The following is a 27105-nucleotide window of genomic DNA, read 5'->3' as shown; positions in this document are numbered from 1 at the left end:
AAGACTGGTATACAGGATTAACCAGAGCAGTGGTGAAGTAGCGGGTACCTTGAGTTTACCTAGAGTGGTAGTTGTTGCAGGAATTTAACGCTCTGCAGAAAAACTGGGCAGTCAGTTTAACATTTTCTCTGGGGGTTGTCCATGGGTCTCTATTATGTATCTCAGCGGTTTGAAATTTCTTTCTGTCATAAAGTCGAAAAGACTTTTTTTCAAGATATTCAAATCAAGACATAGACATCCACTGTCTGTAGAAGCCTGGTACCATTCAACTATGTTGTGTTTGTTGGAGTTACAGGCGTTAAGTTTTCTAGTAGTGAGCTAGAAAAATAGGTTACAGATGGTTTTTACATTAGTTTAACAGAAATAAACATTTTACATGAAGGTGAGCCAACCTAAACAGTTTAAATGTTTCATCCTGACCTGCGATGAATCCTTATCTTCGGCAAGCCAGGGACTGTTGTAAATTATCACAGCATTTTTTTAAAAAGTACATCATAACTCCAGTCATCTGTTTAAAAACAAATTGCATGACTATAGGTAATGTTCCACTCAGCGCTGTCTCTCTGTGTTTTAACGAAGCCTTGTCTTCATTTTTGTCAATGAAGGCGACAGTAAACCAGGCTGAAAGTATTCATTCAGGTTTCACTTTTTATTATGAAAAAGGAGCAGATCTTGATAAATGCATATATATATATGCACTCCTTATATATACACTTCTTTTGTACCATTTTTGGTTAGTATATTTATCTGTTATTTAAATTTGTGCGCTATGTGAGGCAGTATACGTGTAATATTGTTATGCTTGCACAATGACAATAAAGAGTCTTAAGTGTTTTTCATTCATTTAAATGCCTGTGTATTACATGACCTGGTATAAATGTTTGTCCAGTTATGTATCCATGTTTAAAAAAAATAAGCCAACATAGATAGTCTGTGCACCAGACAATATAATATTCCTGGACCTGGAGACCTGGAATGTAAATGTGCGCCTTGGGTCAGCTTCTGTTGTTTAAGTGTGCTATAAATAAAATAGATGTGACAGTGAACATAAAAAGGTTCAGGGATTTTTCACAGGGCAATGTTCTGTGGGCTACATACTGAACTTAGATTAGAGAAACAAACTATTGATCATATCGTGCCAGTATTGCTCAAGCACCAACATCAGCATTGGTATCGATGCTCTCAATATTTGGATCAATCCACCCACCTCTACCAAATAAAACCTGGCCAAGGATCAACTTTAAAATTGTAATTGATTGGTGGATGAGCTCTCTTCAGGGGTTCAATAGTCATTTTTTTACCCATACATGTATTTTCCCCGTTTGAGGACTGTTGCCTTGATGTGTAGGTTGCTGTGACTTTCCATGAAGTTAAAAAGGGGCAACAATAAGAGCCTTTTAATTTGGGGGTTAAGCTGCAGTATACCTTTAACTGCAGCCCTCATAGGTCATAGGACTCTAATTTCACAGCACTAAATTTAACCCAGCAGCTCCAAGAACTGCCAAGTTCAACGAGATAGTTCGCTGGATACGCAGATGCCATGGGTCTCTGGACAGAGAAAAGACGCTAATGAGAAGAGTAATAATTAGTAACAGAGGGAATTGCAGGATGCAGAGAGGCACACTGGCAGGATGGCGGCACTGACTCTGTGGATTAAGAATGTTTTCAGTGATCCGGGTTAAATTATAAGGGGATATACTTGTATCCTGTTTAAGGTCCTGTATGCAACCTTTTCTATGTAACTGTACTTTCTGGACAGTGTATCTGGTGGGCTCTACTGAACGCACTGTAGCTCTGGAACAGGAATTTAACAGATGGTAGTTTTAAGGAATAATTTCTGCTATTGGGAAAAAAAATTGCACTCTGAAAACTGCTGTAAAATTCTTGGTACACACATTGGTCGTAGCGTTTACGAACTACACCCCACCGGGCAAGGTAAATAAGAGCAGGACTGAATGCACGCTGCGCTAGAAAAGCTACGCATGCGCGGAATACATCCAATTGTCGAGGTTTCGTGGACATTGGTATAAAAGTAGCATCAAGCCGCTATAAATTAGCCAGAGAAAGACCGGAAAAGTCAAAACTTCCCCTTTAGTATAAAAGCATGTTATTGTAATAATGAAAGGAGACGTGGTTTTGCGTTTTAACGAGCAGTTATGTTATTTGTAGTATTGAATTGTAGTATTGTAGTACTGGGGCACAGACAGCTTTCGTGTTTTATTGAGAAGCAGAAAATTAAAAAAAAAAAAAAAAGGTTCAAAATCTGGTCAATTCACACTCTATAAAAATCAGTGTCATGTTATTCTGTGTGATTGTGTATCTGTAGCAGTATACACAGTGCTGCTTAGACGTCTTGTGCAACCCCTCATTTCTTTGTATTTTGGCTAGACAAATGGGGAATAGTTGGAGTGATTTATTGAAACGCATACAAATATACAGGGTAATACAGCACATATAAGTACTGTCACTTGTGGGAGACGGTTTTTTTCCAGCCCATTTCTTCTTTTGTCCTCCACTTGTTCATTTTCCTCCATTTTTTAAGAACACATCGATTTTGTGGAGCTAAAAATAAATTCTGTTTTTGCTACAGGCTGCTTGTAACAAAGTCCCTAAAGATACAATCTTTGCTAAGTTGTCTGTTGGGTGACTTTTTATGCCTGAATGATTAGGTCAGTGTGAAGTGGGTTAACAACAAGAACAAAAGCACTCCTCTGAAAATGAATGAAAAAGCATCCAATGTCCAAAGAGAAAAGACCTTCAGAGAGTCGGGAGAACTTTTGCTCAAGACCACTCTTAAGGTGTGTTCAAAGAGTGTGGCTCACTGGAAGCAAAATATAAAGAAATGAGGGGTGGCTTTAGACTTCTGCACATCAGACAGTACATTTACAGTGAGCCCACAGTAGATCTCTAACAGATCTAGTTTTAAAGTGTACCCTGTCTTATTTATTATTATTATTATTATTATTATTATTATTATTATTATTATATATTTTTCCTATCAAGAAGGCTTGCTCATGCAGTGATGTGAAATGTCATTGTATTGCCATAAATACTGTAGACATTGCATTGAATGTGCTACACTGTAGCTACACTGCAGTATACACTCTATTCTAACTGCATGTAACTAATTAACCAGTGCTAGCTAACGTTACTGGATAACGAGCCCTCCCTTTGCCCTCTCTCCATCTGCAAACATTAGAATCACATAAAAAAAAAACTTCAGGCTGTATTTTATTTTTAAAACCCTGGAAAAGCGGTTACAACTGCGCAATAAAGACGCAATAACATGGATGGGGATTTTATTTTGATAGTTCCAAAGGGAAGCGGGCAGTTTAGACTTCTTTTTTCCCCATGCCCTGACAGTGGTGGGGAGCTGGATGAGGGAAGAGACGGAGAAGGTGGAGTGCAGGGTACAGCCAGCACATACATAGCGGGGTTTAGGGCTCTGATTCTTTTGGGCCAGGCGGCTGAGTTTAGCGGCGGTGTACCTCTTTACGAGGTAAACTGCTCTCTGGGACAGGACAGGTGTGCTAAAAGACCCGGAATGAAAGCGGAATAAAGGAGGTAGCGAATAGCTTTTTGTTTGTTTGTTTGTTTGTTTGGAGGAAAAAAAGAGAGACATTTGGGGACATCGCAAACGAGCCACCAAGGAGGAAACAGGCTCCGGGCCAGACGACCGGTTAGCACGGACACTGAGAGGCAAAAGAGGAGGAGGAGGAGGAATAAGGGGAGAAAGGCTGACAAGTGACACAGGAGAGGAGACCCATTATCACTAGGGTGAGTTCCTAATCAAAACATCCTATAGACGGGGCGTGTTTGCGCCTGAGCAGTTCAGTTATCCTGTGCACATGTCCGTCCGAAGCCCTGTTATAGTCCCTTTAACCCCAACCTCAGGCTGCCAGCAGCAGCCTAATTACCCAGAGCTCCAGCACACCCTCCGCTAACCCATCACATCCTGCTACAGTCTGGTTACACTGACGCTTTCCTCCCTGTTTCTTGTTTGGAGGGGGGGAGAGCGAAACATAGCCGTTTCGCCATTATCATTATAATTTATTTTGCTCTTCAAATCCTAAAAAAAGGCACTGCTGAAATTGTCAATGAGAGCAGACTCTGCCACCGCCTCTGTGAACTCTCACAGTCAGCGCACAAACTTTGCGAAAAACTCGCAGGCATCATCTCCTCGGACTGCTGCTGTAGCCATGGTATTAGCTTAGTCATTACTGTGAGGTACAGGCACAACATTCAGTCAAATTTCCACGTCTGTGGGCGTGTGGGCTCCCGGCGCCACTGTGATGCAGAAGCTTTCCTTAATGGTGCGGAGGGTTTAAGGGTCATAAAATGCGGGCTGTCCGCCTTCATCTGGAGGGCCTCGGCCAGAGTGCAGCCGCCAGTGCGCATGAATACGGGGGGTACAGCGACGTTGCAGCCGACGGGCCGTGGCACGTCCTGTGAGCTCTAGGCCGCAGTACACTGCGGAGTGAGCACACAGACTTTTACCACCCGGGGTGTGACTTACCGAAACATTTTTTATTTTGCTTCACAACAAGCGGGTTTAATAAGTCACCCTACGGAGACGCCTCTTTGATTTACTTATGGATTTCAAATGCGAGAGGAGTAGTTTTAGACATTTGTACGCACAAAAAGATTTCCCAAAGTTAAAATGTTCGGATTCGTGAGTTAAACGTAAGAAATTGTGCGTAAATGATCAGTATTTCTTTATTCGGGTACGCATTTTGCACTTTGGGTCAACTTCCGTTGTTTAAATGCGCTATAGGCTCAAATAAAATAGACATGACAGTCAGCACAAAAAGATTCAGGCATTATTCATAATCATGTTTGAAGTATACCCCACCACACACACTCCAAAAAACAAACACACAAACAAAAAAAACCACAATTCACACAAACACTACAGACAGAAACAAACTATTGATCCTGTCATCCTTGTATCGATCTGACACCGATACCAGCACCGATACTTGGACCAGTCCGCCCGCTTCTAGCTGTTAGTGTTGGTAGGACCGGTTAAGCTGGTAAAGATTAAAACTGGATTTAGTTTTAGCTGAAATGCTAAGTACACACACCTCCTTACTCTCCTTTCTTTGGCCTCTGCAGCAGGCATGGCAGATGCAGAGCTGGATTTCCAGACTGGTGATGCTGGGGCATCCTCCACCTACCCCATGCAGTGTTCTGCCCTGCGCAAAAACGGCTTTGTTGTCCTGAAAGGCCGACCCTGCAAGATTGTTGAGATGTCCACCTCCAAGACTGGCAAGCACGGCCACGCCAAGGTCGGTAAATTCCTGATGTACAGAATTACACAGGGGATCTTCATGCCGGGACACATCTATCCGCAAAATAAGAATAATGACTGTAATAAAAAAAGGTCTTCTCCAATCTGGACACAGTATAAACGCAGTTCTGAAAGAAGTTTCATTGGAGCTTCAGCTGAGGGAGAATTAGCGACGAGAGTCGGTGAATTAGCACTGCGAGGTCACGGTCACTAATATTAATGCATATGAACTGACGCTTTCAGCCTGTTCAAAAACATTGTGCCTCATCAGGGTTGTAGCTTTCAACTCTTCAAGTACTTGGAAAATTACATGTACTAAACTTGGAAATATTATTTCTAGCAAATCATGCCTTTTAGAGGATAGCAGGTAGCTGAAGTGCTCTCTTTGCACGCCCATTAGAAAGGAGATTGTTCATCCTGTGTGTGTTTTTGTGCGCAGGTGCACTTGGTTGGCATCGACATATTCTCTGGTAAGAAGTATGAAGATATTTGTCCCTCCACTCACAACATGGACGTCCCCAACATCAAGAGAATGGATTACCAGGTGAGACACAGATGCTGCGGCTCCCATGCTGGTAGGAGTAATTCTGCAGCTCCCACAATGAAGTCGCTCAAAGCGACGTCTTTGATAAGACGTCTCTGTCACGCTGAGTTAACGTTCGTGTGACATTAGAAATCGAGCCTTTCCTTCTCCTCGCCTCTGTGAAAGCTTTGATTTGATCATTAGGAATGCGTTATTTGTCATCACCAGAAAATCAACGTCCCCGCCTTTGACAGCACAGCAATAACCACAAATATGCGTGTCGCTGTTTAATAAGCACAAGATTTTCTGATAGAATTTTTCCGGCTGCTCGAGGACAGTCGGCAGTTAGGTAGCAATTGCTTCCCGAGAAAAGGAGGAGGGAAGATTTGCAAGACGTGGACGCGGAGAAGGAAAGAGGAGATGCTGCCGTTAATGACGTCTTTTAATATCCTGTTAATCTTTCATGAGCGCACGGAAGGAAAACAGAACCCTGCGGCTTTGTTACGCAGCCGCGCATTTGAAAGCAAGAAGGCGCCGCATGGATGTATCGAAGAGAGCAGAGGCAGAATTTGCTGTAGTTGTTTCAGTTTCAGGGTTTCACTGATACAGTCGTGACCTCCCGGTGTCTAAAAATAGAACCAGGCCATCAATAATGTTAACAGTAACACTTTTGCTTTACCTGCTGTGACAAGCCAAAGTGTGGACTGGGGGAAAGACCCAGTTTAGAATAGGTGACTTTGAAATCCTCCAAAAATTAAAACCCGTTAAGCTCATTTCCACAAAAACATTTTAATTCTTGGATTCTGCTGTAGTAGCTTTGCATTCCTGAGAGTTTACATTAATCCCTTTTCATCTTATACCCTCCTACGGTGTCGTTTTAGTGCCTCTCTCATTTAAAAAATCTTCTTTTCTGATTGGCTGTGACTCGCAAACAGAAGGTTTGAAAAGCATGTGATCCAGTGGCTCACATGGATTACTTGTCCTTATATTGACCTCCTTACTTAAACTTTGGCCGTGTTTAATCTGGGTATCCACCTGCAACACAGGAAGTTTTCCCAGTACTCCCTGAAGTGCACCCTGTGATTCAATAGCTTGTAGAAACAGCTCGTCTGTACGATTTTATTAGTCTTTCACATCACTGCAGAGGAATTTTCTCTTCTATAAAACATTCCTTCAGTTCTTTCAGATTTGTGAGCCTCCAGTATTTCAGTCAAGTTTTGATGTGAACTTTGACCTAAGTTATTTTCTTTTTCACTCATTCTGTTGTAGATTTAAATGCTGAGGATCGTTGTTGTGCTGTATGACCCAGGTTAGCTGTAGCTGTCAGACGGATGTCCTCACGTTTGACTTTAGTGCTGACTATTGGCTAAATTTCCCAGGATGTGCACTCCTGAGACGGCTGTGGTTTTGTGTTACCACACACCTAAATGCTCTAAATCTGCAAATTGTGAAAACGTCTGCTTTTATAGAAGCTCTCAAACTTGCTGACGATCAGTTAATCAAGTGCATTTCATTATCAGCATCTGATGCTTGTTACCCTCTTAATTCCTTATGGAAGTAGTAAGAGTGCAGTGACGATTGCGCCGCTGGGCTACATAGTCCTGTGAAAACTTTCTTGCACAATGCACTGACTAATGTCTTGTATGCACTATGGCGCTATTTAGCATCTTTCAGGATGTTGTTGTGGTTCTGCAGCAGCAGCTTTACAGTTTCGGCTCAGTCTCTCCCAGTGCTCAGGATGGGCAGTCAATCAGCTTTTACTCGCACCCTGACTAGCTGTGGTTTGTTTAGTTCATTTATTTGTTCTGTGTTATTTTATCGGTGGTCAAAAAGACATTTGAGTTGTAATTTTAGATATTCAGTATCCAGCAGCCATGCTCAGCACCAGGTGAAGATGAATACAGGAGAGCATATATCAGAGTCAGGTGTTTCTCTATAGAGTCAAGGAAGAGGAAAATTATAGATAATGTAAAAGAAAAATAAACATTTGTCATGTTCTAATGATTCCTCAAATGTAGACTTAAACCTTCTTTTTTTTTTTACCTCAAACCCATCGCGTACCGATGGAAACTAGGTTACATCATATTTGTGCAGAGAGCAGAGAGAGTATCGAGTGCTGCCGCTGTTGATCAGATATGCTGGATTAAACCATGTTGTGTGCAGCAGTACACTCAAGCTTACAAACTAACAACAAAACTACAGTTAATTAATTAAGGAACAGAAAGATGAAGCTGATAAAGTCTCGCTGTGATTAAAGATCCTAATTCATTTAGAGTCTTCTGTCTCTTTTTTTCACTGTTTTTTTTGTTGTTGTCCTCTATCAGCTGATCGGGATCCAGGATGGCTACCTGTCCCTGCTCCAGGACAGTGGAGAGGTGAGAGAGGACCTGAAGATCCCAGAGGGAGACCTGGGAAAGGAGATAGAGAGCAAGCATGAAGCCGGAGAGGAGATCCTGGTGAGCACTGTTGCCTTTTTCTCCCGCGCCTGATACCGGACAGCTTCCACAGCTGCCTCGTTGCGAATTTAAATGATCGCACTTTACATAAGAACTTCTGCTCTTTCAGATCACCGTTCTAAATGCAATGGATGAAGAAGCTGCGATTGGCATCAAAGCCTTGGGGAAATAAGCCCATGCAGGTAAATGCAGAGCTGCGGCTGTGGCAGCACGCAGCTGTTCTCTTAACTCCTCCCGCAACCGCCGCCCTGACCCCAGCCTGCCTGAAGACAAGTGTGTGTGTGTGTGTCTGCGCTTGTGAGTGTGTCTCATGTAAAATTATGTATGTGCGTGAGTTCGGTCATTACACCACACACCACCAGCATGTGCCATGCTAGTGCAATGTGTGTGTGAAGTCACGCACAGATGTTGTACATGAGTGGAGCAAGGGGAAGGCAACTCTGGACATCAAGACCCGAGGCTGAGGTTTGCTGTACAGATTTGGCCTTTGCTATTATTGAAAATAAATAAATATGACCTTATTTACAATTATTTACAATTACGAATATGCACTATACTGGAAATATCCATGTTTTTAAATATGAATGCGTGTTTTTGTGTATATACTTGTTTGGACTGGATATATTAGTGATGTCAGATGACAAAATGTTACAAATTCTGCAAATTTTTTTCAAATTTAATACTGTATAAGGTGGTGGTTGCACAGCAGGGTGACCTGGTGGATTTGCCTAACCCTTTAAAGAAACAGTTCACCCCCAAATCAAATATGTGTTTCCATCGGTAGTGCTGTTTATGAATCTAGACTGTTTAAGCATGAGTTGGCCGGTTTTGGAAATATCGTACAGTGGAACTAAATGCCCCATCCATGACACTGTGTTACGTCCCCTAACACACACCATTGATGGAAAGAAAAAAAAAAAGAACAGAAAAATCGTATTACCTTGCTGTGAGCAGTTTCGTGTAGGAACTATTTTGTTTCTCTCGAACTACAACCGTGCTGTGCAGAAGGACATGTGGCTGTACCTGAGGCGAGAGGCTCGAACTAATGGCCCCTTGTAAACACAGATCCTCCTGGCTTAGCTTTCAGAAGTTGCCCACTGCTAGCTTGTCATAGCAAGCTGTTGAGCTACAGGATACTGTTGGTTGCCATATATCCTGGTAATAAATACCTTATGTTACCTAGGCAACTACAGCTTGTAAAATCTATAAAGCAATGCATGACTGGCAGGTTTCTTCTTGTGTTGATGCAGTTATTAATAATTGGCTAATAAGCTATCTCCATTCTTTCTTTCCTTGTCAACATTTTGACACACTGAGGACAAATTGAACTCCTGATTTCTCACTCAGTGGTTGATTTATTTTCCTGCTGAGCTAACAGATAAAACAATGAGGCAATTACATCACAGGGTTTTTAATGCTAACACTGGGACAGCACAAAAGCGGTGCTCGCAACTACAGGCTGACTGATTTATTGATATTATGGTGATATGCTGGTATTTTATCAGCCATTATTAGTTATATTGCTATCAGTAAAAGTAAAACAGAGATGGGAGAAACACTCTACAACCATGTTGCGAATGTTGATGCTGCAAAGTTTGTCCAGCAGAGGGCACTGTGGAACTCGCAAACACTCAATGTTTGGGATGCAGCATAGTACAAGCAGCTGATTCGAGCAGAGTTGGGCAAAGCGTAAACAAGTCAATAAACTTTAAAAAAAACAAACTACATTGATAAACTAAAAGCTACAAACACCACAACATGTTTCGTGTGTGTGAAATAAAAAATAAAAAAAATTGGTCGATATATTGAAATATCGGATTTTTAAAACACCAAGTATCGGTATCAGTTTTAACAGTCCAGCCAAGCGAAGTTCACCAATAAACAAGACAGAATGTACTTGTAGAGAAATGTAACTGATATAAAAGTGTTGATATTAAAATAAAATGAATAATAATTATCTGTGTGCGTGGGTAGACTTTGTGTAGCGGTGTCTACACGGCCACCTTGTAGCAAAAAACAAAGCAGACACTAAGCTTCACCGCAGTAATATGATCTGCATTCTTGCTTTGAAATAAGGGAACTCCATTCTTCGTGGAAACATCAGCATGTTGTCGTCACACCGTGATCAGGTTTGACTGCAAACACAGCATGCTTCGTGGGTCGCAGGATTCAAATGGAAACCTCAGAAAGAAAATAGTCCCTACATTAAACTGCTCACGTCGAGGCTTGCGGACTTTTTTTTTACTCACAGCCAGGTCATAATTTCTGTTCAGATACTTTACTTCTTGGTTATATAAATACATTATTTTGGCACTATGATCATCACATTCAGGTTATCTCTACAGCCAGGACTGGGCAACTCATGCCAGAACCATCTAGATGGCTAGAAAACACCACAAACCCGAGGAAAACATATACAAGTTTGTCAAACTTGTGTTTCACAGTAACACTATTAAGAGCATGTGTATCATTCTTATGTATAAATATAAATGAAAAGCTGAAAGTTAATATTGTAATATTTGATCAGTGTTTATCTTTTTTCCTGTGGGTTACACTTTATTTTACAGCCTGTTACTTCCTGTGTTTCTTTAAGAAGCAGCTCGCAGCCCTGTTGTAATTGTAACCTGTTTATGCACTTTCTTTCCTGTAATTCGCCTCCACACTGTGGGCTGTAGAATAAAGTCACTGTTATCTGTGCAATGTTTCCTCTGCAGAGGCCAGTTAAACCATCTCATTAAAGTACATCTCTAAGGACATATATATATATATTTATTTTTCTTAAGCATCTTCCTTCCTGACTTCTCCTTTCCTTTCTTCTCATTCCTCCCTCCCTTCTTCCAATTCTGTTTCAGGGGTAATCGAGATGCACTGGACCTGGGGAAAGGAGGGGATATTGCCTCGTCAGTTATTCTCCCTCTTTGTTTTTCATACTCTCTCCCTCTCAGTTGTCTGTCCCTGCTTCAGGTTCAATTAGTTAATAAATCATTGGAAATGTCAAACAGTTAAAAAAAAAAAAAACATACTCCATGTACATACACGTGTCCAGGCGTAGTGGTAGGTCTCACAAAAGATGGAGGTGGTGTATGATTGAGTAGCTACTTACAAGCTGTTAAAGTCACGACTATTATTATTTGTCCCCAATTTATAAAGGGCTTCAACTCCACACCTGCATTGTTCTGTTGAGGCTTGCTGAGCGTGTACCATACAGGAGTAAATACATGCCTCGATTTTGTATTTCTGTATGTCACCATTTCAGCACTGGGCCCCTACAAGCCCCGCCCCCTCCTGCCGTCATATCATCATTAGTTTGGGTTTTTACCGACATGGCACACCAAGGTTCAGCGTGTTTTTGTCTAAAAGTTTAAAGAGACGTGTCAAAGAGAGACAAGAAACCAATCCTCTTCAAGGAGAAATTCTTTTTTCTTTTTTAAAGTCCGCTGGCCAAAACGTTTCGCTTCACTGTTTGGAGTATTATTTGTCGTACTCTCAAACTGTGAGCAGTGATTCGGAGGCGGACGAGTCGTGGCGGTTTGGTGTCCTTACTTTGTGTTCATGCAGCCAGTCCAAACTGTGCAGAATGTCTTCTTGGCCAAAACAAATAAAGACGACACAAACTGCTGGCTGTTGCTTATTGTTTATTTAACAACATTTAAGCAAAAGCTTAAAAAATTTAAACCAGACCTAAACCTGATTGAAGCTGTGAGGGATGATGGGAAAAACTTAAGGCAGAAAATGGCTCTCTTACTTTCTGGTAACACATTGAAACAATCTTTCAGTTAATCTGTAGTAGTGTTCATCAATGTGTGTGTTTGTGTGTGTGAGAGAGAGACAAATCAGAAACATCAATTAAATCCAAATACTGTACACGTTCTCTTCCACTTCCTGCTACTCGATAGTGAGCAAAGGAACTCCAGACACACTGGACACGCCCCTGGTGTCACTGTGGATATGAAGGACCGGCTCTGGACCGCGTAGTCTGGCTTTTATCAGTGTTACTAACAGTTAAACGCACATAAGCACCTCGATGATGGCTTCACAGTGCAAGTAAAATAACAACATTAATTGAAGTAAAATATGAGTCTGAAGCTCAGAGCACATATGTTGAAGAGCTGCTTAGTAGCTTATTAACAACATTAAAACAAAGCTAAAAAAAAAAAAACAACTATACAAGGAATAAAACAGATCATAAGGCATAATCCAACCTACTTACAAAAAAAGAAAAAAAAAGAAAGCTATTTAAGCGCCAACAGGATCGGCAGAATCTTGAGTGGACTTCTGAAATCTGAGCACCGGTGAGTTTGATCATCTACTTGCCGTGGTGGTAAAACCTCTGCCCGCTTTGGCTGTGGGGCAGGAAGCTATGACGGGGAGCGCTCTGGGGAGAGCTCTGAAACGGAGCCTGGGGAAGGAAAGAGGAACCATGATCACAAGACAGACAAGAAGCAGAACATTAATGAACATAAACACACTGTAGCAGCTCAGACTTTACTTATACTGAATATATTTACAAGAATTACAAGCAATATACAAGTTACTTGACCACATAACACAGAATTAAAAACAAATGGTGTGTGTGTTTTGAGGGTTCACCTTTGCAGTAGGGATCTGGACCGCCATCGATGATGTGGGCAGCAGACCTGGGGTGGAAGGATGCATGGCTGGGGGGTGCATGGGCCTCAAACCACTCTGACATGACGGAAGGAAAACTGTGGTCAGCTAATGGATAACGTCTATTATTTAGATGATCACATATCACAGAGTTTATTTTTGTGTTTGTCTAATATTCCAGCAACATCTGCTGTTTCTGCTTCGCAGCATCTAAAGCTGAAACGGTCTTACTGCGTCAGTAAAGCCCGACTGTTGGTTAGCATGTTCCAGCTGCTTCTGCAGGGGTATTCCTGCTCCAGGGATGTATCCTGCAGAAGATGGTCAGGTTACTTTACAACTCCTCTGAATTTTATGTAGATCGTGGAATTAGACATAGGTATAATTTACAGCAGTGAAACCCACCTTGCTGGGAGGTGAAGTGAACAGGGTAACCAGCCTGCTGGTGAGGGAGGTACTGCATTGCTTGAAATGCAGATGCGCCTGTGGGGAAAAAGGCAAAGTCATTACAATCAATACATCTCACTGTGATCTGATTGTTTTAATGATCAATCAGCGGGTTTCTGACATTACTGACGCCACGGCAGCATCTAAATAGCATGCCGCCAACTCCACGGTGCATCCACACTTGAAAAATACAAGCTTAAAGAAAAATGACTTCGCACTCAGTGGGGGATTTTATTTTTCGGCTGAAATCAGGGCGCTTTGATCAAACGAAAGCTGTCGGCTGGACTGTCAGTTTTGCGCTTAGACTGTTTGAGAGGAGAGTTTCAAACTGTGCGAGAAATGATTTCATAGTTGATTTGTATAAACACGATGTACACGTCTATGTCAATGAAAATCAGCAAAGACTGGCGGCACCTGTGGGCTGAGATGGGCTCAGCCTACTAAAACATGCATCTTGCTCATCAAAAGCATTTCTCTTTACGCCAATGAACACATATTAAAATACCAGCACTGTTTCTAACTTCTGATTGGTTGGACAGTCGTCCCTTTCTTTTCAAATTCAAACATCCACAGGGCTCTGACGCAGGCCCAGAATGAAGCTTGATCACTCAGACCACACACAGACACACACAGACACACACATACATGATCCACTGCTTACCTGAGGTCACACACTCACACACATAATGTTCTCTGAACCATATATGGACTCAAACAATTACATATATTAGTTTAACTTGAGCTATATTTATGTGTATCACGCTTATTACTGTCAAGACTCTGATAAGGATATCGCCTTAAAACTACTAGAATGCCTTCCTTAGCCTTTGAATAGAGGCTATGCCCTCCGTCTCGACTGCCCAACTATATTTCAAGAAGCCCAGCCTGACACAGCAGCCTACAACCGGCTCAGATTGATTTCTATGTCAACTCCTGAAATCCAAGTAAAGACGGAGGAATCGCACACATGATGCTGATAGTTCATTTCTTTGTGTGTTCACTGTGCCACTAGAGAACATTGTTTGAACATTAAAGGACAAAATGACCTCTTACACAATTACAACTAGTGTATAACGCATGTTTGTGTTTGTGTACTGTGATGCACATCACCATCCATCAATCCATCTGTGTTTATTATTATTTTTTTGTAATCATTTTTTTCCTGGTGCCCTATGGCACTGCATGTTATTTAACTCCCTCGTTTCCTGTTTCTTCCTGTCTTATACAGTTTTTTTTTATCGTGTATATGATAAAATATGTAAGTCATGTCACTGTGACACATTACCCAAATGTTTACTGTACCACTGTACACACTGACAGCAAAGAAATCTTATCTCATCTTACCTCTGATCTGAGAGCTGCTTGCGAAACTGACTGGCACTGAGGGTCCAGGGGCGTAGCTGGAAGGATGCTGAGCCTGAGCCACTCCGTAGGGCTCATGGACCCCCTGACCTCCGCTGAACTGGCCGTGCTCTGCGGAGCCTGAGCTGAAGCCAGGCGTCTGATAATGACGTGCCTAAAAGAGGACGACGTGCACATGTAAACACTGTAAGAAGCATATTATATAGATTGTATTATATTTTATAAATTCTTTAACTTTAACTGGAACACTCCTTTTACTCACAGGGAGGACAGCAGCTGGGAACAGCTGTTTGCTCCTTTCTCCGAGCAGTGGGCCAGGTCTGCTGTGGCTGACTGGATTGCCTGAAGGAGAGAAAAGGAGAATGTCACTATATGAAAAACAATGACGACTCTGGCAACGCGCAGAACATGGAACTTTTCTCACCTTGAATGCCGAGGAGGTGCTGTCCTGGGTGCATGGGCAGACTCTGCTGGTAGCTCGCTGATGTCAAAGTTGTAATATCACTAAAGAGGGAGACCAAAAAGCTTAACCGACAATTAACAATCCTTTGACAAAACAACAAACTAAGTGAAGTATATATATATATATATATATACCTCTGCTCTTTTCTTCGTCTTTTCTCCTCTTCGTGGAGAACTTTCTTGAGCTGTAAAAAGAGCTGATGTTTCTCTTCTTGTAGTCCCTGAAGTTTTTCCCCCATCTTCATCACCTGATGTTTATTTGAGGAAATCATGGTGTAAGAACACACAGACTTTGTTTTGTATAAAGCTGGGAGCACAGACTAGCTGAAATGTCACATTTCAAACCTGTTCTTTCGTTTCCTCCAAGGACATCCTCTCCTCTATCTCTTTTGTCCTCTTCCTCTCTTCCTCTTCCTTCATCTTCTGCTCCATCATTTTGTCCACCTCTTCCTCCTCTGAAAAAAGTTTATTTATTAAGGTGAGTATAGTGTAGCTACTTTTTTTTGATTTCCTTTTACATCTATGACCAAAGAATAGGTTGCAGGCAGACAGCTATAACATATACACTCAGCGGGCAATTTATTGGGTACATTTTGCTATTATAGGGTTGAACCCCTTTATTCTTTTAAAACTGTCTTAATTCTTCACTGGACATATTCAACGATGTGCTGTAAACGTTCCTCAGAAATGGTCCATGTTAACATGGCACATCACACACCTGCTGCACATTCATGATGTGAATCTCTTGTTCCACCGCATCCCAAGGTGCTCTATTAAATTAAGATCTGGTGACTGTGGATGTAGTTTAACTACAGTGAACTCACTGTCATGTTCAAGAAATCAGTTTCAATTTGATTTGAGGTTTGAGACATGCAAACACACATGTTCATGAACAATACAAGAAAATCGCTTCAGTTTCCTCGCTCAAGATCAAAGTGAAACTAAAGGAGAACTGATAAGCCCTCAGGAAAAGAGAAGAACGGTTTGCTGAGAATATGAATGACCTTACACTTCTCCCACCGCAAAGGATTCTGGGAAGTAGCTAGCCGGTCGTCACGGCAAAGCTACGAGAGCGTCTCTCAGCATGGGCCCGAAAAAAGTTCTGTCAGCCGAGGAAGGAGACGATATTAAGAAGTCGCTGGAGTTTATGACAGAGGAGATTTCTACTGTCAAACTGCAGCAGAAAGCCATCCTGGACCTGGTCGAGGAAGTTAAGGCTCTCCGCATCCAGAACGCCGAGAAGGATCGGCGGCTGGCGTACCTGGAGAACAGAGTGGCGGATTTGGAGCAGTACACCCGGATGAACGATGTTATCATCACGGGGCTTCGCATCAAACCCCGGTCATACGCCCGGGCGGTCGCCACTGACAATGTAGGAGGGCCAGGAGAGGAAGATGTCAACTCCACGGAGCATCAAGTGGTTACCTTTCTACGGTCCAAAGGTGTGGAAGTGGATTATAACAACATTGAGGCTTGCCACCCTCTACCCCGAAAAAATGACAGTAACAAACCAGCCATCATTGTGAGATTTGCAAACAGAAAACAGAAAATAGCACTGTTAAAACAAGGAAGGAAACTGAAAGGATCCGATGTCTTCATGAACGAACATCTGATAAAAAGAAATGCGGACATTGCCAGGAAAGCACGTTACTTGAAGAAACAGGGAAAAATTCAAAATACATGGACCACCAACTGCAAAGTATTCATTAAACTCAATGGAACACCGGAACAAGCCAAAGTGTTGGTCATCAGAAATATGGAAGAGCTGGACAAATACTGAGGTCAACTTACTCTGGAGGTATGAATACACATGTGACGTGACACACAACACAACACATGGCACAGTCCAAAAGAACTTCATCTGCATCCGGCAACAATATCAACATGACTCATTGGAATTCTCTTTATGATAATCTGGAACTGAGAACATTTCGATACACAGACCATAATGTTCTAGACTTAGAAAAGGATATAGACCCGGAAAATAATTTCTTCTACAACATCAGCAGTAACTGCTGCTACTTCACTGATGAACAGTTTAAGCACACCATCAACACGGAAAATAAATTATCAATAATCCATTTTAATAGCAGAAGTCTGTATGCCAACTTCAACAATATAAAGGAATATCTAAATGAGTTGACAAATCCATTTGGAATTATTGCCATTTCTGAAACATGGATCAATGCGGAGAAAGGAATGGACTTTGGACTGGAGGGATATGAAGTGAATTTTGTAAATAGAAGGAACAAGAGTGGAGGGGGAGTAGCTGTGTATGTGGATAAAAACCTAAACTACAAGGTGGTAGAAAGTATGACAACTGTAATTGATAATTTACTAGAATGTATAACAATTGAAATTTATAAGGAAAAAGAAAAAAATGTAATAATTAGCTGTGTATATATAGAACACCTGGCTCTAGTATTCAAGTATTTAATGACTTCATAGAAGAAATATTCTCTAAAACAAATCAAAAAGTTATGTTTATCTGTGGTGATTTTAATATTGACCTGTTGAATCCAAAAAAGCATAAAATGACCGACGAATTCCTAAACACTATGTACAGTTTGAGTTTACATCCTAAAATAACCAGGCCTAGCAGAATTACACCACATTGTGCCACCTTACTTGACAATATTTTCACTAACAATATGGAAAACAACATTGTGAGCGGAATATTAATTAATGACATCAGTGATCACCTACCAGTTTTTGCAGTTTATGACACTAATTATAAGAAAAATCAGCATGAAGAACAACTGAGATACAGACGTGTAAGGACAGAAGAAACTATGACTGCATTTAAGAACGATCTATTAAATCAGGACTGGGACAATGTGTACAAAGAAGCTGATATTGATATTGCATATGGCATATTTTTAAGAATATTCATGGAGTTGTACGATAAAAACTGTCCAACAATAAAATACAACAGAAAGCACAAATATTCAGATAGACCATGGCTCACTAAGGGTTTACAAAATGCATGTAAAAAGAAAAATACACTCTATAGGGAATACCTAAAACAAAGAACAAAAGAAGCTGAAAATAAATATAAAAAATACAAAAATAAGTTGACCAATATTATACGTGTATGTAGAAAGGAGTATTATAGTAAAATATTGAACAACAATAAACATAATATGAAAGGAATATGGGATGTTTTAAACGGTATCATTAAAAATAATTCTGGACAACAAAGTTATCCACAATACTTTATCGATAATGGCAATATTATGGAAAACACTGCTGATAAGGTCAACAGCTTTAATCATTATTTTGTAAATATTGGACCAAAACTGGCAGAACAAATTCCTGAGTCACTGCCATCAGTAGAATGTAGTGAAAACCTGATTGATAGGAACCCTAACTCAATGTTCCTCACATCAGTGGAGGAAAAAGAAATAATTGACATTGTACACATGTGTAAATATAAAACATCTACTGATTGTAATGATATTGACATGAAAATCGTCAAGAAGGTCATTGAAGGAATTGTAGGACCTCTAACATATATTTGCAACTTATCATTTCAGACGGGAAAAGTGCCAAACAAAATGAAAATAGCTAAAGTTGTGCCGCTGTATAAAACCGGGGATAGACACCACTTCACAAATTACAGGCCTGTTTCTTTACTACCACAATTCTCCAAAATCCTAGAAAACCTGTTTAATAAACGATTAGACAAATTCTTAGATAAATATAAATTACTCTCTGACAGTCAATATGGATTCAGATCAAAAAGATCAACATCTCTGGCATTAATCGAATCAATTGAGGAGATTACGAATGCTATAGATCAGAAACAGTATGCAGCTGGAGTATTTCTGGATCTCAAGAAAGCATTCGACACAATCAATCATGACATATTAATTAATAAACTGGAACGGTATGGGATTAGGGGGGTTGTACTGCAATGGGTGAAAAATTATTTAAGTGACCGGAAACAATTTGTGAAGCTGGGTGTCCATTCCTCATCATGCTTGGACATTGCTTGTGGTGTTCCACAAGGCTCTGTACTGGGTCCAAAATTATTTATTATTTATATAAATGATATTTGTAAGGCATCTGATATATTAAAATTAGTATTATTTGCAGATGACACAAATATTTTTTGTTCTGGGGGGAATCTAAAGGAGCTGCTGGATACAATTACTTCAGAAATGTGCAAAATTAAAAAATGGTTTAACAGGAACAAACTATCGCTAAATCTAAGTAAAACTAAAATTATCTTATTTGGGAATTCCCTTAGAAATGCACAAGTGCAGATTCATGTAGATGGTGTGGAAATTGAAAGAGTACTTGAACATAAGTTTCTTGGTGTGATTATAGATGATAAATTAAACTGGAAGTCTCATATAAATCATATACATAACAAAATTTCAAGAAGTGTCTCAATCTTGAGTAAAGTAAAACACATTCTGGACCACAAATCACTCCACATTCTCTATTGTTCCCTGATTGCACCGTATTTGAATTACTGTGCAGAGGTTTGGGGCAATACTTACAAATGTTCGCTATCATCAATCTTTATATTACAAAAAAGGGCCATAAGGATAATCCATAAAACTGGTTACAGAGATCAAAGAAATCCACTATTCTTAAAATCAAAAATTCTAAAATTCACAGATCTGGTTCATTTTCTCACAGCACAAATTATATATAAAGCAATAAATAACCTGCTTCCTGACAATATTCTAAAAATGTTTTCTAAAAGGGAACGGGGATACAATTTGAGGGGGGAATTAAATTTAAAACATCCTCGTATCCGTACAACATTAAAAAGTTTTTGCATCTCTGTGTGTGGAGTGAAGCTGTGGAACAGACTAAGTAAAGATATGAAGCAATGTCCAAGCATGGCGCAGTTTAAAAAGCGGTTTAAGGATATGGTTTTTACAGGGTACAGGGAAAAGGTAGAGATTTGATAGGGTGTTCTTGTCTAATATTTTCATGTGTGTGCACATGCACGGGTTTGTTGGTATGGGTATATGTATATATATATGTATATGTATATATGTGTATATGTATATATGTATATATGTGTTTGTATGTATGTGTATATATATTAAATATATATAAAATTGTAGGTTGTGTATCCTTCAGGTGTTAATGGGGTTATTGAAAATGTGTATATGTGCGTATGTGTGTATATACGTAGGTATGGATAGATAGAAACATATATGTGTATATATTTAAAAAAATAAAATAAAATAAAAATTACACATAACATATAATGTAATTACAAGGAGGTATTTCTGTAGTCTATTGATACTAGATAGTGGAAAAGGGGTGGGATTAAATAAGCTTATGCTTCTTCCTGCTCCTTTTTGAACATGGACGTTATTTGGAGTTGTGGTTGCTCGTTTTCCTTTTGTTTGCTTTGTTCATTTGTCTCTTTTAATTCTATTTTTTTTTATACTTTTTCAACATGTTCAAAATAAAGATTCAATCAATCAATCAATCAATACTCAGGCTGACGACTCTGATTTTGTACTAAGAGGTCCACCGTGTGCAAAGAGAAAAATCACCATATTATTGCACCATTGATACAAAGCAGGATGGAATCATACTCTTATGCCGTTTACACCTAAAGGTGAGCCTACCATCTGAATATTGCAGTAGAAACTGACACTCGTCAGATCAGCAAATGTCTGGGGGGGTTTTGTCAGTCTTCTGTTGCAAAATGTTGGTGAGCCTGTGCAAACTGTAGCTTCAGTTTCCTGTTCTTAGCTGATAGGAGCAGTGCCCTGTGCTACTTTAACCCATCTGCTTCATGGTTTGACGTGTTGTCCATTCAGTGGCACCTTGGTTGTAAAATTGTTTTAGCAAAGTCATTTAAATCACATTTTTTCCTCATTCTGATGCTCAATTTGAACTTCAGTGGGTCGTCTTGACCATGTCGATATGGTAAATGCACTGGATGATTATAAATTTGTGCCTAACAAACCAGCAGGTGAGTGTATTATTACACAAAAAAATCACAATCATGGATGGATAGATTATTCGAAGAATATATGCATAAACATAGGACTTGAATCTAAATGAGGCAGGCAGATCTTAGTCAAATTTTACAGAATTACAAAGAATGAACATGAAAAGTTAATTTGTTTTATTGACTAAATGCTAAAAACAATTCATACTCTGGTTGGCTGATATTTAATTGTGACCAGGAGTATTACCTATCCAAACACAGCTCAGCGTCTTAACAGTGCTTGCTTATTTCTACAAGGATCCTTAAAGGTGTCAGATGTGACACACTAGGGATAAAATACTTTTTAAAGCGCATACACACATACACACACACAAAATGAGAAAGCACCTTGTCTCTTGCGCTCTCTTTCCCTCATTATGTGTTTGTGGAGAGCTCTGGCCATCGCGTTGGACAGCTTGGGTCTCTCAAGCAGGGCGGGCATTGTGACAGGCAGTGGAGGGGCCAGCTGGTGTGGGTCAAAATGTCAGTAATGAATCGACAAGGTCAGAGGAAATATTTAGAGTTCATTAAACTACATCAAAGTGTGCATCTACGCTCACTCAAACAAGTGTAACAACCACAGGCCTCGCTAGCTAGCCGATATCGGCCTAAGTTAGCACAGATAGCTGTACCTCCGAATACATGACGATATTTAGAGTAAAATGCACCAACAGAAAACATAGTAATTTAATATAACAAGTGATGTAGCTTACATGTGTAAACCCCTAACAAAAATAACATATTTAAACTTAACCGGGGGAAAACGCTAGCTAGCGAGGCTAGCTGCAGAGCACTTTACTGAGTTACGTATTTTATCCTACATGGTCTACTTTGAATTCAGTGCTGATAAAACTGTAAAAAGCTTACTTTTATTTCGTTGTGAGTCTTTTAATAAGAATCTAACCGTCTGGCGGTTTTTTAGCTTGATAGCACTCGAGCGGTTAAAACAGATAAAAATCAAAACGTCTCCCACAAAACATAAACAGACGGAGCGATTTCCAGACCGGTGATGCTGTTGCATTTCCGGTTCAAAGAAGGCGGTCACGCTTCGAAGTGCACTTTGGGAGTTGTAGTTTGGAAGTGCAATGCGGCGACTCTCACGTCGACGTCAGCAAAATGAAACTTCCAAGCAGTTTTGTGTATGTCGTGTTTTTATTTCTTGATGCTTATACAGTTTTATAGTTCAAATATTTGATTTCCTATCAAGGGAAAGATTTAGGAAACACCAAAGCCTCCTTGTGCCGAATATGGGCTAACCAATTTGATTTCATTGGCAAAACATGAGTAATTTCCTCATTACTTACAACAGTAAATTACATGTTCCGCTTTATTTTTCCCCAGTCTGAAATATGTTTTAATACTTTCATTACATACTACCTATTTTGTTATTTGCTACTTACACAGAACTATTTAACTATTAGATCAGTCAAAGTACTTTCTAACTGCAAGTCTCATTCATCCAAACACTTTTCTTTTCATAAATGCACTGAGGTCAAGTTGGGATTTAGTATCTTGGCTAAACATACTTTGACTTGTAGGCTAGAGAAGCCAGGGATCAAACTACCAACTCTCTGATTAGTAGAAAACCTATCCTACCAACTAAGCCACATCAGAGCTTCCTTCCCAACGTTTATTTTTTGTATGCCAGTCTACTTTTGTAACACTTAAAGAAAGCAGGTGGAGGAAAAAAATAGATGTTGGAGTCAAATGTCTTTCTTGCATATATCAAAAATTATAAACATACACGTGGACATGCATGACTTTGCAAGTCAGATTATCAGTGCAGCAACAGAAGCTGATATGATAAAGTAACCCACGCAACCAGAAGAAAAATGAACTAAATCACAGGTTCATGTTTTTGTATGTTGTGCAAACTGTAACTCCCTTGAAGCGCACAGCATCAAATTAACCAGTGTAATGTTTCATTACATTGAAAGCCACAACTCACATGGCTAAAAAAATTAAAAAAAATAAAAGTGTAATTACTTGTTACCCTGTAGCAAAGGGACAAAAAAGACAAACAGCAGGTCGTTTTTCCATCACATTTTATTATGTATGGTCATGAATAGAGAGAAAAAGCCAGTTACGCAGCTGTATACAGAGTTCAATTGTAATTTTTCTTCTTACAAAAAAAAAAAAAAACAAACTTAAAAAATAGAAGAAAAAAAATTGCACTCAGCTTTACACAATCCTTAGAAAGTAAGCCATCTAAAAATTAACAACAATAACAACAATAATCATTAGCAGTCAACATAATAGTCTTACCACTGAAAGCAGAGGATGATTATTTAGTCTGAATTCTATTATACTCCTTGCAAAGGTCCAATGCAGAGTAGCAAGCTAAATTCTCCTTGACATGCTTTTAAATAAATTTTGTCACTTTAGTTTGTTTTTTCCTAGTGAAAGAGTTCTTTCCCTTTCATTTCTCAGCCTAAGCTCAAGCTAACAAAACTGAACAAAAAAAAACCCCCCCAAAAAACATTTGCGTTCATTCTAAATAACACCCAATTTAAATCCTTTCTCCCTTAAACCCGGAGTAGCTATAGTAAAGGCCTATTTCTAGTATTATTTCATTAATCTCTCTCATTGTTTTTAAGTAAAGTACGATCGGTTTTGACACTAGAAATTGAACTGGCCATGAGACCACTTAGTTACTGTTGAAAAGAAAAGCGGGAGACAAATACAATTCAGACTGCAGAGTAATAAAGACAGAACTGGATGCGAGAGGGGTAATGCATGGGTGGTGAAAGTGCATTTGACATATTCACTCTGGGAACTGTAGGCTGCTGAGCTGGATTTAATATTTAAATGAATGAATGGATGTGGAGGTCTCAGAAAGGTGGGTAGTGGTTGAAGTGGGATCAGATTTCCCTTTGGCTGTCCCCATACACACTCTCATCACTGTAGGCAATGTAGAGGAAAAAGTCCTCTTCATGATGCTCCTGATGGGAGGGGAAAAAAGAAAAAAAACATGTTAGCGCAATATCAATAATGTAGGGAGAGGCTAAGGAGGAACAACCAAAGGAAACATGCTGGTTAAGCCATAATGTGAGAGCATGTGAGTGAGCAGGAAGCTTAACAGGACTCTTGCCTGGTACAACAATCCCATGGTAGCTGAGGTGGGTGGAATGACGTTGTTTACAAAGAAGAAGAGCGCATCCTCAGCTCGCAAGTGGATTCTTTTCCGGATGAGGAAGTAAAACTGACCCACTGATGAAAGAGAGAATATGTAATAGTAGAAATTTAACATGTGACATTACAACTCTAAAATAGAAGTCAACAACTTTTTATACTCCAAGGCAATGTTTACCCGTCAGGTCAGAGGGGACAAGGTACTTCTTCTTGTCCAGATCTCCTATTCTGGCTTTGGGTGCTTTCTCCACAATTACCTAAAGGTTAGAAAAAAAAAAGAAAGAAAAAAAAAAAAAAAAAAAAAAAAAAAAAACAGGTGTACAACATGTTTTTATTACAAAGGCTGCAATATGGTGTTCGCTTCATTGTCTCAGAAAAGGGATCTGAGAGTGTACCAAACTGTCAGTCAAGCGAGGCCAGGCACATCAAACCCAGACGAAGTGTTTAATATAACACAGATTATATTTCACAAAAGTATTTCAGTGTTAGAAAGAACCTGGTATATTTACACCCCGGCTATCAGACGTGCGGTTTAATTTTTGAACGCCTTCCCTACTAAACCTTTTTAAGTCTCTCTCCAGTCTAAAAATAGGACCGGTAAAATATCACTTGCCCACACGGTAAACACTGACTGCACAATTAATCAGCGTCCCCCCCCCCCCCTTTTTTTTTTTTTTTTAAATGAATTAGCACCTGATGTGCATTTTTTGTCAGTACCATTTTATGATGGTGAATGATAGTTTTAATTCAAATGATCATACAAAACACGACATCTGTGAATGTTCTCTGGGTCTTTGGGAAGTTATAATGGACTGTTTTCACCATTTAGTGACCAAATAAGTATTCAATTAATAGAGAAAATAAGCAGTGGTTAATTGACTACGATAGTTAATTGTTTGTTGTAGCAACAGAACAAGTTTACGGTAAACTACGATTGAAGGACTGTAAAACGAAAGCTTAAAAGTGATCATGATTGAAAGGAAAGTGTATTTCGTCATACTTTACAGGAAAAACCCGAAATCCCCACATTAAATCAGCTGATAGTTGTGACACAGACGGCCTCGATAGGCCAGACTAACTGGGGAAAGCCTTTATGATTTATCTGCAAGGAGCTGGGCGACGTAAACAACCCCGTTTTGTTGACAGCATCTATTTTAAGGCGCTCTACTGCGTTTCAACATCCAGCTACAGACCACTAAAAGAGTCTGTGCACACCTGCATGTCTTCACCGTAACCACCGTCACAGTCATAACCACCATTATTTGGCCACCAATGATGATTCACGGAAGAATAACACGGAGATCACCTGCTGGCCTGCTCACAGCGGCCGAAATTCCTACTTAACCTCTGCCGTTGTTAGCTACCATGTGTGGCGGTTACAACGTGGCAGTAAACAAACTAAGCAATATATTGTGTGGGTAAAATCTCTCTGCAATATCACATTTAGATTTTAAGATTAAATTAGTAATAAAAATAAAACAGTGAGCATAACGAAATTAGCCTGACAGCAGTATAACAGCAAGGCAACCTAGCTAGCTGTCAAGGTGCTAACGTTAGCTACTTACTGGCACCCTGTCCGGATACTTCTTTCTTATTTTCTCGCCTTCGGACCGCCTCTTCTCAAAGGGATGCTCTTCTTTGTACTGAAACTTCATCTTTAAAAGAGATGACAGACAACAAGTCGGTCACTCCGCGGTGGTACGGGTTGCTTAAGAACTGACTCGAATCGCGGACACACAAACACAAACGATGCTAGCTAGCCTTAGCCTCGCCACAGCTGTTTTCCTAGTGCGACTGCAGCGGAGGGATACAATAACAACATGACGTAGAGGAAATGGGTAGTTCGCAGGGGCGTACCTCACCTTGTTTTAAACCCCATTAACGTCGACTGTGTGATGATAATCGACGCGTATTCAAGAAGAAAATAATAATAATCTTGAAATAAACAGTATACGAAGAGCTTACGAATCAATGTTGCCTTTCTGTCTTTTTCTTTTCTTTTACGTGGAACTATTTTATTTTTTATCAGCCGCTGCGCATAAAGACGCGGGGCAGGGCACTGAGGAGGGATCTGTCCTTGTCATATGACCGAGGCCCAGCAGTTTGTGGTTAGGGAGGAGAAACCGAAAAACATGCGACATTTCATTGTGCTGGAGCTTTCGCTCCCGGTGATAAACCCTGAACCAAACACGTTTATTCACATTTCTGCAGCATGTTGGATTATTGTATGTAAGCACAAGTTACTGCGTATTTAATGGTGAACACAGTGCCTACTAAGTTTCCTCTAATTACTCGGGGTTTACGACTCATTACACCATAACAGACGAAAGAAGCAAATAACCAGGAGTTTTATCATTTACGCAAATTGTTGCTAAATGCTGGTTTTAGGATAACTTTGTGTAACTCTGGGAATTTACTGGGTTATTTTATTCACAATTTATATTTAAAAAAAAGTTTAATATTTTGTCATGAACACATTTGGTAAACAAACTGTGCCTCCAAAGCTGCCACTCATACATCCTGAAACACTCACCTGCCTATTGCGCATATGACCCACAGGTCTGTGAGTCACATCCATGTGACATCACTGTGGTTGAAAACCTCATGATCTCCTCTTGTGCACAGTGATGACACAGATTGCATAGATCTAAAAAGTACTGCACATATTTTTGTTAGAGAAACAACCCTCTCCTGCTTCAGACCAGAAAGTTGCCTGATCATTTTAGATAATATTGTCTCTTGTTTTCTTTGTTATACATTTTTTGGGGTTGTATTTTTACCCCTTAGTGTTCTAGATTTCAGTCTCATGGCTCTTTCACAGCAGGAACTTTAAAAATTAAAGTGTATACTCAGCTGA

General features: G+C 39.9%; 3 protein-coding genes across 5 annotated transcripts; 1 reads left to right on the top strand and 2 right to left on the bottom strand.

Moving 5' to 3' along the window:
- Window positions 1–1517: 1517 nt before the first annotated feature.
- On the top strand, window positions 1518–11886 carry LOC113018708 (eukaryotic translation initiation factor 5A-1). 2 transcript variants are annotated; one of them, XM_026162029.1, is made up of 7 exons: window positions 1518–1935; window positions 3606–3777; window positions 5116–5288; window positions 5730–5834; window positions 8138–8269; window positions 8379–8451; window positions 11122–11886. In XM_026162029.1, exons 3-6 carry the CDS (start codon window positions 5121–5123, stop codon window positions 8439–8441), a joined length of 468 nt encoding a protein of 155 aa, XP_026017814.1. In that variant the 5' UTR covers window positions 1518–1935; window positions 3606–3777; window positions 5116–5120; the 3' UTR covers window positions 8442–8451; window positions 11122–11886. The 2 variants fall into 2 exon arrangements, with proteins under 2 accessions (XP_026017814.1, XP_026017815.1); XM_026162030.1 differs by lacking the exon at window positions 1518–1935 and having other exon boundaries at window positions 2986–3777; window positions 5119–5288.
- A 1-nt stretch (window position 11887) lies between these two features.
- On the bottom strand, window positions 11888–22166 carry gps2 (G protein pathway suppressor 2). Of its 2 annotated transcripts, none has more exons than XM_026162027.1 (11): window positions 21984–22166; window positions 21465–21582; window positions 15491–15600; window positions 15281–15393; window positions 15108–15208; window positions 14946–15025; window positions 14666–14837; window positions 13280–13357; window positions 13109–13185; window positions 12860–12955; window positions 11888–12668 (listed from the first exon to the last, which is right to left on the bottom strand). In XM_026162027.1, the coding sequence occupies exons 2-11, from the start codon at window positions 21556–21558 to the stop codon at window positions 12576–12578; spliced, it is 1014 nt and encodes a 337-aa protein (XP_026017812.1). In that variant the 5' UTR covers window positions 21559–21582; window positions 21984–22166; the 3' UTR covers window positions 11888–12575. The 2 variants fall into 2 exon arrangements, with proteins under 2 accessions (XP_026017812.1, XP_026017813.1); XM_026162028.1 differs by having other exon boundaries at window positions 15108–15187; window positions 21984–22165.
- Window positions 22167–23897: 1731 nt separating this feature from the next.
- Window positions 23898–26081, bottom strand: gabarapb (GABA(A) receptor-associated protein b). Its single transcript, XM_026162025.1, has 4 exons — window positions 25814–26081; window positions 24427–24505; window positions 24208–24326; window positions 23898–24058 (listed from the first exon to the last, which is right to left on the bottom strand). The coding sequence occupies exons 1-4, from the start codon at window positions 25901–25903 to the stop codon at window positions 23978–23980; spliced, it is 369 nt and encodes a 122-aa protein (XP_026017810.1). The 5' UTR covers window positions 25904–26081; the 3' UTR covers window positions 23898–23977.
- Window positions 26082–27105: the final 1024 nt, after the last annotated feature.

This window comes from Astatotilapia calliptera, chromosome 3 (genome assembly GCF_900246225.1).
Source record: "Astatotilapia calliptera chromosome 3, fAstCal1.2, whole genome shotgun sequence".
Taxonomy (NCBI): domain Eukaryota; kingdom Metazoa; phylum Chordata; class Actinopteri; order Cichliformes; family Cichlidae; genus Astatotilapia; species Astatotilapia calliptera.
Note: the sequence above shows the minus strand (reverse complement) of the source record. Positions and strands in the feature narration are given on the sequence as shown.